Source organism: Verticillium dahliae, genomic scaffold, assembly GCF_000150675.1.
Source record: "Verticillium dahliae VdLs.17 supercont1.15 genomic scaffold, whole genome shotgun sequence".
Taxonomy (NCBI): Eukaryota; Fungi; Ascomycota; class Sordariomycetes; order Glomerellales; family Plectosphaerellaceae; genus Verticillium; species Verticillium dahliae.
In genome coordinates, this window is record NW_009276934.1 from 77,457 (window position 1) to 93,905 (window position 16,449).

Sequence of the window (16,449 nt, forward strand, 5' to 3'; positions counted from 1 at the left end):
CGCTTCCATCCCTTGACGCCGGTCATTCAGGACTGCACAGCACCATCGCTTTGGCAATGATGTTGCGGTATGCCAACATCCGCCCGGTCTCATCGCCCCTCTTCATAATGCCTGGAAAGGTGACGCAGCATATGTCCCGCTGGGATAGCGTCTCCTCATCTTCACCGCCAACGTCCTCCATGGTTGCAGGGTCAAACATAGTCTGCTGGTGCGGCACAATCTCCGGCATGAAGACGCCAAAGACTGCCTTCTGCACGGCCAACAACCGGCCCAGGTCAATGGCGCTGACTATGAGTGCCCTCAAGGCCTGATCTCGTGCATCGGTCGTTTTGATGTCGGTGATGCCGTCGAGGACGCGGTTGATGCGCTCAATGACTCGTTCCGTAGCGGCGTCCGTCTCGCTGTGCATCTTGTCCCCGGCTTCGCGGCGCAGCAGGGTCAGCGTTGTGGAGCGCCACTGGTTGACAGCTTCTTCAGAACCTAGGAGAGGAGACAGTCAGCCATACACCTCATGAGATGTCAAGATACTTGCTGTAAGATCGCAGAGTCTCCTCGACGTCGCGAAACTGCCGAGCCTGCTCCGGGGACAGTCCAACAAAGTATGCCCCGAAGACCATCTCGACCAGGACGCGAGACACGAACGACTGGAGGAGGTGCACCTTCGCCGCGGCCGCCAACTCCTCATACATCGGGACTAAGGCTGCCAGCTCCTCCAACTCGTCTTCGCTCGCTTTGCCAAAATCTTCACCAACCAGTCAGTCAAGCAGTCAGGCGACCCAAAGCCAAGGAGGACCGGTCAGGGCAAGAACTCACCAATCTTGGCCCTGCGGAAATGCACAATGACCCAGTTCTGTAGTCCGTTGCCCAGCCGTGCAGCCCCTTCTCCAAAAACCTCGTCAGACGTGGCGCTTTGCCCATCCGTCCTCGTACTCGTGCTCACGAACTCCTTCAACCCCCGGACCTGCGCCCGCAGCTCGACGCACTCCGCCTCCAGCGCCTCCATCTCGCCGCACGCGGCCCTCGCCCTGTCCTCCGCCCGCGCCACGCGGCCCTGCCAGAACGTTGCCGTCTCGCTCTCCTTGCGGCTCAGCCGGTCCAGCTCGCGCGCAAACTCGTCCTCCATGACCGCGAGCTCGGTCTCGAGGAGCGCGATGCGCTGCCCGTCCGCCTCCTTCGTGCTGCTGCTGCCAGTGCCAGTGCCACTGCCACTGGTCCCGCCGTGTGTCTCCCGCTCCTTCTGCGTCGCGGCCCCACAGCCGGCGTCTCCTGGTTTCGGCCCCTCGTCTCCCGGGACAAGACTCCCTCCCGCGACGCTCGCCACGCCGAGCTGTGCCCTCGGCGGCGGGGCAATGATGTTGTTGTTGCTGCTGCTGCTGCTGCTGCCGCCGCCGACGGCGTTGCCCGCGTTGACGGCGCCGTCCTTGGTGCTCCCAGCGACCGGGTTGGCGGCGCTGCGCGTGGAGGCCGTGCGGAGGATGTGCGAGCCGGGGCCGGCGCTGCGGCGCTTGTCAGCCGAGGATGACATTCGGTTCGTCTTCCGTTCTTTCGTCATGGGGGCGGGGGCGGAGCCATGTGTCGCGGACTCGGCATGCTGCGTTCCAGTTCGCATCGGGGGGCGGATAGGGGTTCGATGGGAAGGATGCTGTCGTGGGGTTGGACCCCGTCTTGCAGTGGTGCAAGCGAAGATAGGTAGCTAGCTGTCCATCAGCACTGTGTCAGGGGCACGGTTTAGATCCTCAGGAGGGGACCTGACGGTGGCTGCCTGGAGGGGTGAGATCTGATATCGTGATAGGGAGGTGATGCAATATATGTCTCGTGATGCATGTATCCGCTCCATGTGCCGTCTAAGGGAATATGTCTGCACCACGTCTTGGCCTCATGTCAACTACACTGTGCCACGGCGAGAAGCGATGCCGCCGACGTAAGCCAGAAGAAACAAATGGCTCTTTGGGGTGCATTTTCTATTTTATTAATTCTTCGAGTTATGTACCATAAACATAATGATGCCCCGGCATAGAAGGAGGTGTACTCCGGTGACGGCAAGCTTCGGGTTCTACTACATCTGATGGACCTCTCTCTGCCCGCAACCCCTGAGATGCCGTGCCAAACCTAGAACCCGACCTCGGCCTCGACCTCGTACGCCGCCCCATCCTCACCATCCACCGCCTTCGCTCCCATCTTGCAGATTGCAATCCTCTCCAGAGGCACACCTTCCATCCACACATACCCCTCATACCGCGCCACCATGTCTGTTGCGTCCAGAATCAGCTTCTTCCCCCGTTTTCCCTGCGCGCCCCCCCTGCCCCCCTTGACATAGATCGTGTTGATGACGGTAGCATGCAAAAGCAGGGGCCTCTCTTCCCTCCCCATGACGCCCGCGTCAATGAAGGAATCGCGCAGCCTCTCGCAGAACCTCAGCAGGGTCCCCCGATCATCTTCAGGCGCAGCATACAGCACCGTCGCCTGCTCCGGCCGCTGCATCGCATGCAGGCCCCTCAGAGTCAGGAACGGCAACCGCTCCACGCTGGGATCCGCCGGTGGAGCTGGCGTCGCGAGAGGCGCAGGAGTGGACAGCGACTTGATGTCTGCAAAGGCTGCGCGCGGGTTGAGGCTCCGGAGAACTGCAGTCGCTTTCTGGACGCTCTCGTGGCTGGGAAGGCTCAACATGCCAAGTGTGAGGTGGAGGGTGCCGAGGGGCCTGACTGCGGTCTCCGGGATGTCGAAACTGGCAGCATCCGTGACATCTGTTTTGAAAGCGGCCAAGCTTCTCGAGACTTGTGATCTCGAGGTTGGTGTGATTAGGGGAATACAAAGAAAATGCGTATAAGCCGGTTTGGCGTTCGGGCGGGGCGGCATGTTGATATACTGTGTGACGGGCAAACGGGTTTAATGGAGGTGCTTGCAAAACGGACCAGTACAAAGTTGGCAAATCAATCTACTGGGGTGGACGACGAGATTCATGGTGAAATGTGTTGTCATCCGTCTTGGTGCAATGGCCAAAGGCGGTTTAACCTTGCGGAAGGTTCATTGCAAAGGACCAATAAATGGTCAGAACTGAAGGTACGGTAGGGTAGACTTAGCACGTGACCGTAAATCAAATCAAGAGTCCTCAAACTAGGTACCTAGGCAGGTAGGAACTCTAGACTCACATAGAGAAACTGAAGCATCGTTATTGTTTGATGCAGACTTGAAGCTCGGATCTGCCTAGCTTTCCAGCACGTTGACACAGGCTTCACCAATAGGCTATAGTATGCTTGCCCGGATCTGGTGCGGGGTTTCAAAACAGAGTCAACATTAACACTTGCACAAGACGCCGATCCCCCACCCACTGTTGTCAGATGATGTCAACCCTGGCGACACGTACTCCGTGTCTCCATTCGAGGGCCTTCTCTACTCCAGCATGCAGTGCCACCCGAAGCGTCGACAGCGTCTTCGCATAGGTCTCTTAGTTTCTCGTGCTAATCGTCTCGTTGTCAGTCCATACATAAGATTTCCTGCGCAAGTTGTTGCACAAGTAGGCTAGCTTTCACAAAAAAATATATTCTTGGAAATAGAAATGCGTTGCCTGGGGTTGTGGGAAGCGAGTGAAGTTCTATTGTTGATCTATTCGGTAACGACTGCAATGACCTGCTTGGGACGTGGCGGAGTTGGCTCGTGGCAAACTGCACATTGAAGCATACCTAGTCACAGCAGTGAACCTGGCTGCATTCTTCCCCCAAAAGAAGTCTTGCGCGTCCTGTTGACCGTCTGAATCCGAGAGCTATCGCAAAAAACCTGGCAAGTTGCCATGCAACGCTGTTCGAAATCCTGTCCAATTGCTTTGCGTCCGCGAAAGGGGGGGTATGAAGAGCTGACGGCGTTGTTTGTTGTTGGTGGTGGTGGTGGCGGCGGTGGTGATGATGGTGATAACGGCGATGACGGGTGACACAACTACGCTTCTAGACCGGAAGCTTGGAAGCGGCACCGAGTCCAAAAAAAAATGGCACTGCCCTCTCTGCCTCAATACCGTCAAAGGCCTTGGTTTCTAGTGCTTGTGACAAGGTCCGAGACTTGGAGAGGGCGGCGTCAGATGATGGCGAGGGCGTGCTCGTTAATCTGCTGCGGCTCGCCCCTCGAAGTACTGCTTCAGCACCTGCTCGACGTCGGCGTAGTCCGTCTCGAGAGTTTTGAGGGTCTCTGCGATTTTCTCGAGGCACACTTTCTCGTCTAGCAGCGGGGAGCCATCCTCCTTCTCCTTCTTGCCGAACCGCTGAATTTTTTCGCAGTTGTCTCGCACCTTGACCAGACCAAGGGTGGCCGAAGAGCCCTTGAGGAAATGACCCAAGGAAGACAGCTTTTCCAACTCCTTGTTCTCCCTGGTCACCAAAGAAGACTTGGTCAGCTGCAACACCCAGGGCCTGATTTGCATCGAGGGAAAATCGACCAGCAAGTGGGAAAGGGCCAGAAGCCCTCGCGGGTTGCGCCAGGGGGAGGGGTAGCCAGGGCGGAAGGGGATTTTTGAGGGGTTTCGGAGGACTTGGTGGGAAGGTGTCGCGTTCAAGGGGGAGGGGAAGAGAGGAGGAGGGTTCACGATCACAACTCACAGTTCCTCTTTCATCGACGTGATGGTCTCCTCCGCCTGCTCGAAAAATCCTTCGACGATGGACTGGCTGAACTCGCACTCTCCTGGTTCGTCCATTTCGAGAATCTGATTGAAGGTCGCCATGTCGACAGCGTCACCTAGGTCCTCGAGACCGACAACGTCAGAAGGGGCATCGTCACGAGACCCATCGTCACTCTGTGCAAGAAAAAAAAAGACAAGTCAGTCGTGAACTGAGGGCACACCATTGGATGGGTGATGATGATCAAGGCAAACCTGTGCACACATACGTTGGCAACTTCAGCGGCAGGCATTATGATGTTTGTGGTCGCCTGTCTTATCGTGGGGTTTCGTCTTCTCGATGAGGGGGGTCACGGGTATGATCCGTGGCTGAGCTGGAAGGGGGAGGCGGCGTCGTTTACAGTGGTTGGAAGACGGGGACACACGGGTGGAGGAGGGGGGTAAAGAGGAGCGACGGGAGGCTGTACTGCGTACGGTGTGCACTGGGAGGGAGGAGGAGAGACCTGTGACGAACAAGAATGATTAGAATACCCAAACGGGGATGTAAAGACACAAGACTCGTCAGGAAGGTGGATCCAGGGGGACAGCTTGGGTGCAAGCCTATGGGAATGGGGTATGAGGGCCGGCCGGTGACTGGATGCAGTGCCTTGGTGTTGCTGCACGAGTGCCCAAAAAGCTGGCGCGCGACGTGTGGATTGTGGACGGTGGACTCGAGGATGCGCGCGCGCGCACGATGTGATGCGAGATGAATGGGAAGATGCTAGACGCAGGCTACCGCCACTAGGTGGTTGTTGTTGTTGTTGCTTTAGCTACCTTGTCTCGATGGGCCGGGGTGCGATGAGCGATGGCTGCTTTTGTTCGACTAGGATCGACTAGCAAAGGGTTCTCGCGCGTTGCGATTGATGTTTGGGGTTCGAGGACGAGGGTGTTGAGACTACCAGTGTGACAAGGAAAGGATGGGTGAGATCGATGACAAGGGACAGCGGCTGCGATCCGTTGCTAGGGCTTCGCCCGGGGGCTGGTTCAGGTCCAGGTAATTTTTTTTCTCCTTTTTTGTTGCGAATCGCGGGGTGGTGGTGGGATGAATTAAAGGCCCAAGCCGCAGTTGAGTGTGAGTCCCAGTCCCAGGTGAGGTGACAAGCTTTGTCGGGATGAGGGGCTTTGAGGTGGGGGTGCTTTGACGTAATTTGGGCAAATTCGTGGGCGCCCTTTCTGAAAAAGTACAAGATGGGGGGTAGCCATGGGGAGCACGGAAAAGTTCAATCTTACCTCTGGTTCCGGTGACAACAGAGTATAACGCCCTCTTTCTTGATTTATGTGCTCTGCCGAGAAGATCTCTCTCTGGCACGCAATGAACTGGATTCGCTGTTGTGCGAAGATGGAAAAAGGCTGTGGTCGGTATGGTGCCTAAGGTGAGGGAGGGAGGTATGGAAGGAAGCACGGATTCGGCGATGACGACAAGGCAGGTGCTATAGGCTGAGTGACGTTTATGTTGTCCTCCCTTAGCTAAGGTGGGTGTCGTTTTCTCTCGCTCGAGTCCACGTGTGATCAAGGGCGACGGCGAGGTTCTTCGACAGGGCGAAAATGGGCGTGATGTGTCAATTGCGCAATGGAGCGATCCTGGTCGCCAGCGGTAGGTAGGTAGAGTGGAGGAAATGTTCGCTTGCGACAGAGCTTCATACAGGCCCAGGTTGCAGGGTCGACAGACGAGTCGTAGTGCGGTGCAGTGCGTTGGCGCGGTGGTCGCAGCAGAAAAGTGAAAAGGGAATGGTCCAAGGCAACGCTTCGGCCGGAGCTCGAGAGGTCCCATCCAGATTATCTACCCGGCCTGATACAGCCCGCCGAGGGGTGCAGAGGGGTAACAGGGAGGAAAGGGAATAGGTAAGGTAAGGAAGGGCCTCGAGCCGCCCTAGACCCGGCCGCCATGATCCATGAACATGAGCATGCGCTAAAAGCTGCTATTAGGTGGTAGGTAGAGATGGTACAGTACAAGCTCTCGACGTTGTCCCACTCGGACCGTTCCCCCCACTCATCTCATCCGTCGTTGGAACCTTCCCGGCGACAATGTTCAGGAAGCAACGGGAGGGGGATCAGAATTGTTCGTTCACATTTCTTCTGTGATGAGATGGGCATCGTCGGTATGCTATCTCCTCTGACCCTTGCGCTTGCCCACCACTTGCTTCCTGGTTGTTGTCGTATGCTGTCGTCTTCTGTTGCGTCTCTCATTGCCTTCTGGCTTGACCATGCGCGAGCTCTGCTTCGTCAGTGCATATTTCCCTGAAGTTCACCAAAATAGAACCTGGTCATTGAGTACCAGGCAAGGCGCAGCAGCTTGATGCACCCGTTCTCCCTTGCCGCCCTCGTGAACCTCTCCTACCTACCTACCTAAGCTGGCAACTCTGTTGCTTGGAGCCTCAACTTCATCCACCTCCACCCCTTACCCACATGTCTTCGACTAGCAGGTCCCGGTGGGAGCATCGAGTATCGTTGCGAAGCAGACCGTGGAACACAGTGCATGCGGTCATCCTAGCCCTGGTCCCGGCCGCATCCTGGACAGCTTTCGAGGGACTCAAAAGACAGCAAACCGCGGTACTGGGGGGCCTACACCGCTGACCGGCGCCCAGCGGCTTGATCTGTTATCGGTAATTCGATCACATCCATTCGTACCCTACGTCTTTAAATCGGACAAGGCTCACCAATCCCTCCGGCCGCACTTAGCTCGCGACGAGGCCGTAGGCGAGATCACAGGGCTTGACAGTGTGGCCCATTGGGGCATATTACCCTTTCTACCGCGTGCATGTGTGACCCCCCAGCTTTCAGCATGGGGGTTCGAAATGAACGTCCTCGGACTTGGGCAGATCGGTTCCCTTGGGTGCAGGACTGGTGGGAGCTCCTAGCGTATCGTGACGAGACAAGAAGGCAAGGACGCTCCTACGTTACCCCGCCAGTAAATTTCTTCTTGTCAAGCCCACCGCCCCCCCAGCACCGTTCAGTGACCGTCCATTGTTGTTCAACACAGCGAGCGCTGCGGACAAGGCGGACTAGATTGACCTGGAGTGGACACTGACAGGATCCCCTGGCTTTAACCTTTTGCCTGCGATGATGTGAGACTGGACAGAACTTGCCGGCAGCGAGCACCGCAGTACAGAGGATGTTTTTCGACGATGGTCTATGGAGTTCACCAGGCGTCTTGGCCATTTGCAAATCGATCGAGTGGTGGGGAGACGGTCTTTTTGGCCCTCTGTCTCGAGCTGCTACCGTTCGACATTTGTCCAGAAACAGACGCAGAGCAGCTGACGGGTGATGCTTCAGGGGTTGCGCTACTAATGCGGTCCCTGCGCGTGCGGGGCGACTACTTTCCTACACCTACGTCATTGCTCGTCCTCAGTCGGCGTCATCAGTGGAGGAACGACACAGCGCGACGGCACACTGGATCTGGATCTGCGGGTGTCCGTTTCGGGCTACCATTTAAGGCTGGCAGCCTAGCTCTAGTTGGTTCGTGTGTAACGGAGCCGATGACAGGCCCACGACTTCCTCTCCTTCGGCCCAGCTCCCTGCCAGACCAGACAGAACACGGACGGACAGCCAGCAGCATTCTTGGTCTCTGTGTGCGCCGACACGGATACGGTCAGTAACGTCCTTTCCTTCAGGTTTCCACGAATGCCCGACCCATACCTTTTATTGTGCCACTTGCCAAGCCGGCACACAAAACGGTCTGCCCCGTGGCTTCAACTCCTAATCAGCCGATACCCATGGCTGTTTTCGGCCTGCGCTTCAGGCCTGCGTATTGTCGTGGTCGTCGTGCGAGCCAAGCAGCCCGCCACCAGATCGGGCTTCTCATACCAGCACCTAACATCCGATCTGCGAGGGTGTGGGGAGCCAGCGATTATCGCCCAGTGCACTTTCCGTGCTTCCGCGGCGAAGCATCACCAGTTGAAACCCATGCGTCTGGACGCTGGGTTTTCCCCCCCCGCACACCCTCCAAAAACAGAGTGCCCCAGAGACAAGGCTCGTTTTCGCGACTCGCAATGAGAAAAAAAAGAATTCCGAACTTGCGGATCACAACACAGCAACATACACGAGTCAATGGAGCGTTCCCTCCCCGTGGCTCGTTGTTCCCAAAGGCTGGGGCTCAACCCACTCCCACAAAAACATACTCTTCCAACTTACCAGAAAGCTCCTTGTGGGCAACACTTGACACCGACGGTACGACATACTACGGCGCAGCCATGAGCTCTCGTTGAAGCCACGGCTTGAATCATCGAGTGAGAACATTCGCCGACGCTGATCCCGACTCATCCAGCCTCGCCAAAAACCCACCCCGTCCTCCAATCTTCCTGCCCCCCCCCCCCAAAGCCGTCTTTTGCTCTTTGCGCCCTGCCTCCTTTGCTCTCACCGTCTTCTAGCGCAGTCAGTCAGCAGGGAACTCGTTGGCGTCTAGGCTTCAGTCTGCATGCAAGTGCTCCGTGACACACTGCCCCCAAAACCGGTTTTGCGCTCATCTCGGGATCCAGTCATTCTGCTGCACCGATCTTGGCGGGTTTTTGGAGGAGGCCTAGAGCCCGCGATACCCGTTTATGCTTGCTACTTTGGGTTTGGGTTGCGCGCATTCACGCCAAGCGGCCACGGTCCTTAAGACAAAGTGTTCTGGTTTGGGGAGTGAGATGTGACATTGCTGCTCGTTTATCCTAGCCGTCTGGAAGCTACCGGACCGACCAGCGGCATACCTTTGGCGCCTCCGACAGCACGCCAGCGACGTTTTGGAACTTTCTTTCTGATGCGTCGAGATAATCACGTGCACTAACCGCCAGTCCAACAACCGAGCCGAGAGCAGCTAGCCTCCCCCCCCTGACTCTCCGCTACGAAACGTCACTAAGGCTGGCATACTGCTAGGCGACGAAAGCTCCCCCACAAAGTGACGAACAGGCGAGGCTGATCAGTCGTTGCTCGCCCAGTCAAAAGACAGGAGGCAGACCAAGTTGGGGGGCGGGCCATCGGGGCTGGAGGACCATTCAGCGAGTCGGCGGTCGGGCGATAACCCTCCATGCAGCGCCGATCTCAGGGCTAGAAGGGTCCAAATCTTCCATTGACGTTGCTGCTGACCTTGGCGGTTTATTGTGTGACGCCGTTGGTGCCGATTGTAGCTACATTCGGTGAGGCTTCATTCCGTGGACTCTATCACGACTGCTGGCCGCAAGTTCCCTGGGTGGAGGGCCAGCGCAGCGGTTGTTCCGCTACCAGGGCCCTTGGCTTACCAGCATTCTGGGTGCAACGGCTCGTTCGCAGGCTTGTTCGCCAAGGAACACAGATACGATGTCCAACTCTATTGATCCTGGTTATTCTGGAGGTCGCGGACAGGTTAAGACCCAATGCATTCGCCCGCCACTCCTACCATGTCCCGCCACCCCTCCAGCGGATGCATTGCCAGGATCGCCATGCTGATCTCGGTCTCACAGTATGACTTTGGATGCCACACTCAGCAGCCAGGCGGCATCACGCCAACCACCCTCATCAGGGTTCGGAGGCTGGACACGCTCGCCTGGCGCACTGTTCGCTATCTCAAAGCACCGAACTGACGGATCCCTCCGGATGGATGTGGCCTCCGAATCAACCGGGTCGACGAGATCGTCATCGCCGAGATCGGAGTCCTCGGAGTCCTCGGCGTTTTCCTCCACCGAAAAGAGGGCCCAGCCGAACCAAGAGCCACGCCCGGCGTTCTCGCCCTTGACCAGCTGCCGCACCGCGGCCTCGTCGTCCTGCGTCGTGTCCTGGTCGACGGCTTCGAGCTTCTCGTCCAGGTTCACAAAGTCAGGACCCTGGAGGTATTCGTCGCCCGCGGCCAATCGGTCGAAGTAGCCTTCGTCCGAATGCCGCCCATCCAGCGGTGTCATGAGCTGGCTCCGGCGTCCGACCCTACTGCCCGAGCGACTGCCCTGGCGACTGCCGCGGGCGGAGCGGTACGGCTCGAGGTCGGCCACGCTGCCCCTCCGGCTGCCCTGCCGCATAGCGAGCTCACGCTCGCGCGCAACCTCCCTCTCAAAGGCCTCTTCTTCGGCGTCCCGCCCGCCAGCGAGACTCGTCGAGCTGGCGCGCGACGTGAGCCACGTCTGGCCCTTGTACTCCCTGGCCTCGCTGCTCAGCGCGACGCCCGCGCGCAGGAGCCAGTCGCCGCTGTCATCCTGAGGCGGGTAATCGTTCTTCTGGCGACGGCGGGTGTGTACGGGCGACGCCGTGCCGGACGCTGCTTCGCGGGCGCTCCTTTTGCTCCGGCGCAGTGCGTCCTCGTCGAGAGGGAACGCAAGGTGGGAAGCAGACTTGCTCTTCGGGAGGTGGGTGCGTCCTGCTGCCGCGGCGGCGGAGGCCTGGCGAGAGTGCGAGCGAGACTGGACGGGCGAGCGGGTCAGGAGGCCCGGCGTCGTAGGTGCCGACTTGCCCTGAAGGTAGGAGGTCGTGTGGGGGGGAGGCGGGTACTCGGCGTAGGCGTCGTCATCGAGAGGCAGTTTCGTGGTCAGAGGTGCGAGTGTGAGGTGGTTGAGGTTCGTAGAGGAGCGGTTCTTGCGGCGCGCGTGGTGCGAATGTTGCTGATATGCTTCGTCCATCGTGATTGCTGCGAAGATGCAGAATTGGTTTGGGAGAAGGGATCCGGCCGAATAGCAGGAGGAGCAATCAATCGGCCGAATAAATAAGGACGATAATCAGGGGAGTAGAAAGTCAGCCAATGATTCCCTGATGGCTCAGTGGTTCGACAAGGTGGTTCGAGAGGAGGGGAAACAGCTGATGGGATGAAGAGGGAGGAGGAGCGGGAGGAAACCGGGAGCTTGTCGATGCAAAGGCGAATGCAAGAGGCAGAATCTGGGGCAAGCAGCATGAGTCTGTGCCTACCCGTACTCGTGCCGAGGGAGCTGGGGTTCGCCAGCCGGCGCGAGTGCGGCTTGTGATTCGCCGATCGGGCTGTTTTGTGATGGCAAGCGGTGTGGTGATTGGTGGGAAGGGATACTTGGTTTTGCAGTTGGGGAGGTACCTGTGTATCAGCTTCGATGGGACATCGTGACTGGCTTCTGTGGTAACTGGTGGTTCAAACAAATTCGAACACAAATATTTTTGGTCTATCAAAACCACTGGCGTGATTCTCGTGCGATTTCTTCTTTTTCTTCGCAAAGAAACGTGGTGTGAGAGAATCTACTCAAGAAAGTGCACTTGCCGTGCCGCTCAACAACCCAGTCGTCAACCATGGAAGGTACAGTGGGAATGCCCCGCCAATGTACCCCCTCCAATGACTGATCTCAAGACTTTTTCAGAATCCAACGACTGCTCAGTGATCTCAATGAGATATCAACGATCTGCCCCAACCAGGGCCTCTCTCTAGAGTACACACAAAGACGAGGCCCAGCTGATTGCACACAGAATCTGGCATCCACCATGCGTAATCTTCGCAACATCCGTTTCGGCCAGTGGTCCCATGCAGACATTACTTCGACCTGCTGGGACCCCGCCAACGATGACCTCTTGTGCACAGTCGGACCTACAGAGGCGCGAGCCACCATCGACCTGGTAAGGATATCAGACCAGAACAAACTGTGCGTCCCATCGTCCACCCCTTGAAAGCCCAAGACTGACACGTTTAGATCATCCGAAACTGTTGCTACCTGGGACGCGCCCAGCCCTAACCCTGATGTCACCGCCGACTCGATCATCAGCATCCACCACTTTAGCGACACGGCTACGACATGCGTCATTCTCGCGGGCGGCGACATCATCACTGTTCAGGAGTCCGACACATTTTCCTCGGGCCAAGATGCCGCACACATTGAGATGGTTGGCTCCATCGACGCTGGCATCACCGCAGCGCGCTGGTCGCCCGACGATGAGCTGCTCACCATCACCACGGGCGACGGAAACGCCGTCTTCATGGGGCGGACCTTTGACCCAATCGCCGAGGTGGCCATGACGGCTCGGGACTTTGCCGCATCGAAGCACGTCTCTGTCGGCTGGGGAAAGAAGGAGACGCAGTTTGAGGGACGCGGCGCCAAGGCCCTCAGGGACCCGACAATTCCAGAAAAGGTAGACGAGGGTGTGCTCAGCACACAGGACGACCGTCAAGTCACCATTACATGGAGAGGCGACGGTACGTACGTTGCCGTCAACGCCATTGAGGGATCCAGGAGGGTGGTTAGGGTGTACACCCGTGAGGGCGTGCTCGACAGTGCCAGCGAGCCTGTCGATGGGCTCGAGGGCAGCTTGAGTTGGCGGCCGGCAGGAAACCTGCTTGCGGCTGTGCAGCGTTTCGAGGAGAAGATCGATATTGTCTTCTTTGAGAGGAATGGTCTGAGACACGGCCAATTCACCCTGAGGTCTCCGGACGGACCAGTTACAGAGCACGGTAGGATCAGGCTTGAGTGGAACGCCGACTCGACGGTCTTGGCTATCATCCTGGGCGACAAGGTTCAGTTGTGGACAATGGGGAACTATCATTGGTATCTCAAGCAGGAGATTCCTCATACTTCTTCTACCTCTCCTTGGCTGGCATGGCATCCAGAGAAGGCGTTGAGGCTTGCATTGGCAACGACTGGTACGTCCCCTTGGGACGAAGCTACTGTCATCATGCTAACACTGCACAGTTGCCCTCACAACTTCAGAATACACATTCACAGCAGCCCGAGGAGCACTGCTGCCGCCTCACGATTTCGGCGCCGTGGCTGTTGCCGATGGGCAGACTGTCAAGGTCACCCCGATCCGGACAGCAAACGTCCCTCCGCCCATGTCGCTGTTTGACCTCGAGGTTCCCTCCAGCATCGTTGAGGTCGCCTTCAACATGGACAACTCGCGCATGGTAGTTCTGCATCGCCAGGGACTAGAACTCTTCCAGTGGGAGACCAAAGGGGAGCGTGCGCTTCGCCCAAAGCTGCTCGGCTCAGCGACGTTCGAATCCTTGCTGGGAGACCCAAGGGCGCGTGTGCCTCTGCAGACCTGCTTCTCTGCATCTGACGAACTCTGTGTTTTGGTCTTCGAGCAGGAGCTCAAGATTGAGGTTTTCGACTTCTCACCCTCTACTTCGACAATTAGCCTTGCCAATGTACACGAGCTGAGTGATTTTGACCCTGTGTCATCAATCTCCAGTCACTGTGGCCTGTCGGATGCGGAGGCATATGCACAGGATCGCTCTGGAAAGCTCTTTAGTCTTTCTGGTGGTGCGGGGTTGACGTCTCTTGGACGACAGCTGCCATCTCAGCTTGCATGGCATCAACTCGTCAATATCGAGGAGCAATCTGTGTCTATTGGTATGACTCGCAATGGCCACTTATTCGCGGACTCACACCTCCTGGCGAAGAACTGCACATCGTTTGTGGTGACAGACGCCCACATTATCTTTACGACAAATAATCACTTTGTCAAGTTTGTCCATCTTGTCAGTCCTGATGAGATGGAAGTCCCTGGCGACAATCCACAAGACGACGAGAGGTGTCGTAGTATCGAACGCGGCGCCCGTCTGATCACGGCCATGCCGACGAACATGAGCATTGTTTTGCAGATGCCCAGAGGGAACCTCGAAACAATTTACCCTCGTGCCATGGTCGTGGCGGGCATCAGGAAGCTTGTTGATGAGAAGAACTACGCCCGCGCCTTTTCATACTGCCGCACGCAACGTGTAGATATGAACATTCTCTACGACCACCAGCCGGAACAATTTCTTGCCCATGTCGGTCTCTTCCTGGACCAGCTCAAGGACGTTACTTATATCGATCTGTTCCTCTCGTCTTTAAGGTTAGTCTCCCGCCTCTCATCCTGCTGCGGCCCTACTGACGATCAACAGGGAAGAAGACGTTACGCAAACCATGTACAAGGACACCAAACGGACCGCCGACCGCCCATCAGAAACGCCGCTTGATATTCTCACAGCCGAAAAAGAATCCAAATCAAAAGTCAACAAAATCTGCAACTCCATATTAAAGAGTTTGCAGAGCAAGAAGGATACGAACCTCCAGAACATCATCACTGCCCACGTCTGCAAAGTGCCGCCTGCGCTCGATGACGGACTTACCCTGGTATCTGGGCTCATGCAGGAAGATGAGAAGCTGGCTGAAAAGGCCATTGAGCACATTTGTTTCCTCGTTGACGTCAATCGACTTTACGACAATGCTCTGGGTCTTTACAACCTGGAACTAGCTTTACTGGTTGCACAGCAATCACAACGGGATCCGCGCGAGTATCTGCCCTTCATCCAGGACTTGCACCAGCTGCCAACCCTTCGCCGCCATTTCCAAATCGACGACCATCTCGAACGACGCGGCAAGGCCCTCGTACACCTCAAGGGTTTAGATGTCTTTGACGAATTGCAACAATATGTCGTCAAGTATGCCCTTTATCAAGAAGCGCTGGACCTCTACCGTTACGACAAGCCCAAACACCGTACCCTCACCAATCTCTTTGCCGAGCATCTAGAGTCCAGGTCCAAATACCGCGACGCAGGCCTTGCATACGAATTCCTGGAGAACTATACCAAAGCCACAGCTTGCTACCGCGCCTCGGGCGCTTCCAGTTGGCGAGAGTGTCTATACGCCGCCCAGCAGCAATCGCCCGCACTTTCTCCCGACGCCCTGTCGGATCTCGCGTCTTCGCTTGCAGACGCCCTCACCGAGGCCAAAGATCACGCATCTGCTGCTACCATCTACGTCGAATACCTCTCCTCCATCGAGACCGCCATTCGCTCACTCTGCAAAGGCTCCCAGTTTGCCGAGGCCCTGCGTCTCATCTCCCAGAAAGCCCGCCTCGACCTGTTGTCGACTGTTTTTGACCCCGCCCTCGTCGACGCGCTCAGCAGCACGACCGACCTCCTCGCCGATTGCAAGGCCCAGCTCCGCGCTCAGGTACCGCGCATCATGGAGCTCCGCCGCCGCGCAGAGGAGGACCCGCTCGCTTTCTACGAGGGCGAGCGTGGGCCGGCCGGCGCCGACATCCCCGACGATGTCTCCATCGCCGCCAGCTCTCGCATCAGCACGTCCGCCAGTCTATTCACGCGGTACACGGGCAAAGCGGGCAGCGTCGGCACGGTCGGCACAGGCGTCAGCCGGGCGACGAGCAAGAACCGTCGACGCGAGGAGAAGAAGCGCGCGCGCGGACGCAAGGGCACGGTGTACGAGGAGGAGTATCTCGTCGCCTCAGTGAGGCGTCTTGTTGAGCGTATCGAGAGCATCAAAGTCGAGGTGGCTGCTCTTGTGTTCGCACTCGTGCGTAGAGATATGGGTGAGCGCGCAAGGGCCGTTGAGACGCTCATGGGCGAGGTTGTCGAGGGGTGTCGCGTTGCTGTCGCCGAGGTCTTCGTCCCTCTGCCCGGCCAGGTGGCAGAAGAACAGCCTGACGACCACGTCGCCGTGTCAGGCGGCGCTGCCGTGTTTGGGGAGTATCTGGACGCAAGGACCCGCAGGCAGGAGGCGCCGGTTGTTTTGCCTTTTACAAAGCTGACACTTCTCGGGGCATGACAGGAAAAATAGCCTCGTTAGGATAAAGACAAAACCAAGAAGGAAGGAGATTTGATGCAGTCTATTCGCTGCTAAAAGTACACTTTGTTGCACATCTAAGCTTTCTCACTTCACATGATTCTAATTTGTACACTGATCAGGCCGCCCTCCCAGTTCCCGTGGACAGCCCGCTTCCCATCCTGCTCCGCCTCTTTGTGAAATCTCATTGCTGCGCCGTCGGTGACGGGCCGTCTCGTGCCGCATCGAGAAGCTGCGCGGGCGTCTCGTGGACCTCGGACACGCCGGACGACGCTGAGGGCGGCGGCCTTACTCTTGGCGATGCGACGGAGGGAAACTCTCGTGCATCTCCTAGGGGAGCATGGGGGCCGAACG

General features: G+C 57.4%; 5 protein-coding genes across 5 annotated transcripts; 1 reads left to right on the forward strand and 4 right to left on the reverse strand.

The window, feature by feature from the left end:
- Positions 1-22: 22 nt before the first annotated feature.
- VDAG_06913 (uncharacterized protein) lies at positions 23-1,609 on the reverse strand (the record flags this gene model as incomplete). Its single annotated transcript, XM_009655818.1, has 4 exons — positions 23-480; positions 529-575; positions 643-742; positions 814-1,609. The coding sequence occupies 4 exons, from the start codon at positions 1,607-1,609 to the stop codon at positions 23-25; spliced, it is 1,401 nt and encodes a 466-aa protein (XP_009654113.1).
- Positions 1,610-2,109: 500 nt separating this feature from the next.
- On the reverse strand, positions 2,110-2,856 carry VDAG_06914 (uncharacterized protein; the record flags this gene model as incomplete). The annotated part of the gene is made up of 1 exon (XM_009655819.1): positions 2,110-2,856. The coding sequence occupies one exon, from the start codon at positions 2,854-2,856 to the stop codon at positions 2,110-2,112; it is 747 nt and encodes a 248-aa protein (XP_009654114.1).
- A 1,234-nt stretch (positions 2,857-4,090) lies between these two features.
- On the reverse strand, positions 4,091-6,350 carry VDAG_06915 (uncharacterized protein; the record flags this gene model as incomplete). Its single annotated transcript, XM_009655820.1, has 3 exons — positions 4,870-6,350; positions 4,584-4,777; positions 4,091-4,355 (listed from the first exon to the last, which is right to left on the reverse strand). The coding sequence occupies exons 1-3, from the start codon at positions 4,891-4,893 to the stop codon at positions 4,091-4,093; spliced, it is 483 nt and encodes a 160-aa protein (XP_009654115.1). The 5' UTR covers positions 4,894-6,350.
- Positions 6,351-10,050: 3,700 nt separating this feature from the next.
- Positions 10,051-11,199, reverse strand: VDAG_06916 (uncharacterized protein; the record flags this gene model as incomplete). Its single annotated transcript, XM_009655821.1, has 1 exon — positions 10,051-11,199. One exon carries the CDS (start codon positions 11,197-11,199, stop codon positions 10,051-10,053), a length of 1,149 nt encoding a protein of 382 aa, XP_009654116.1.
- An 820-nt stretch (positions 11,200-12,019) lies between these two features.
- Positions 12,020-16,077, forward strand: VDAG_06917 (elongator complex protein; the record flags this gene model as incomplete). Its single annotated transcript, XM_009655822.1, has 4 exons — positions 12,020-12,177; positions 12,226-13,169; positions 13,219-14,362; positions 14,412-16,077. The coding sequence occupies 4 exons, from the start codon at positions 12,020-12,022 to the stop codon at positions 16,075-16,077; spliced, it is 3,912 nt and encodes a 1,303-aa protein (XP_009654117.1).
- Positions 16,078-16,449: the final 372 nt, after the last annotated feature.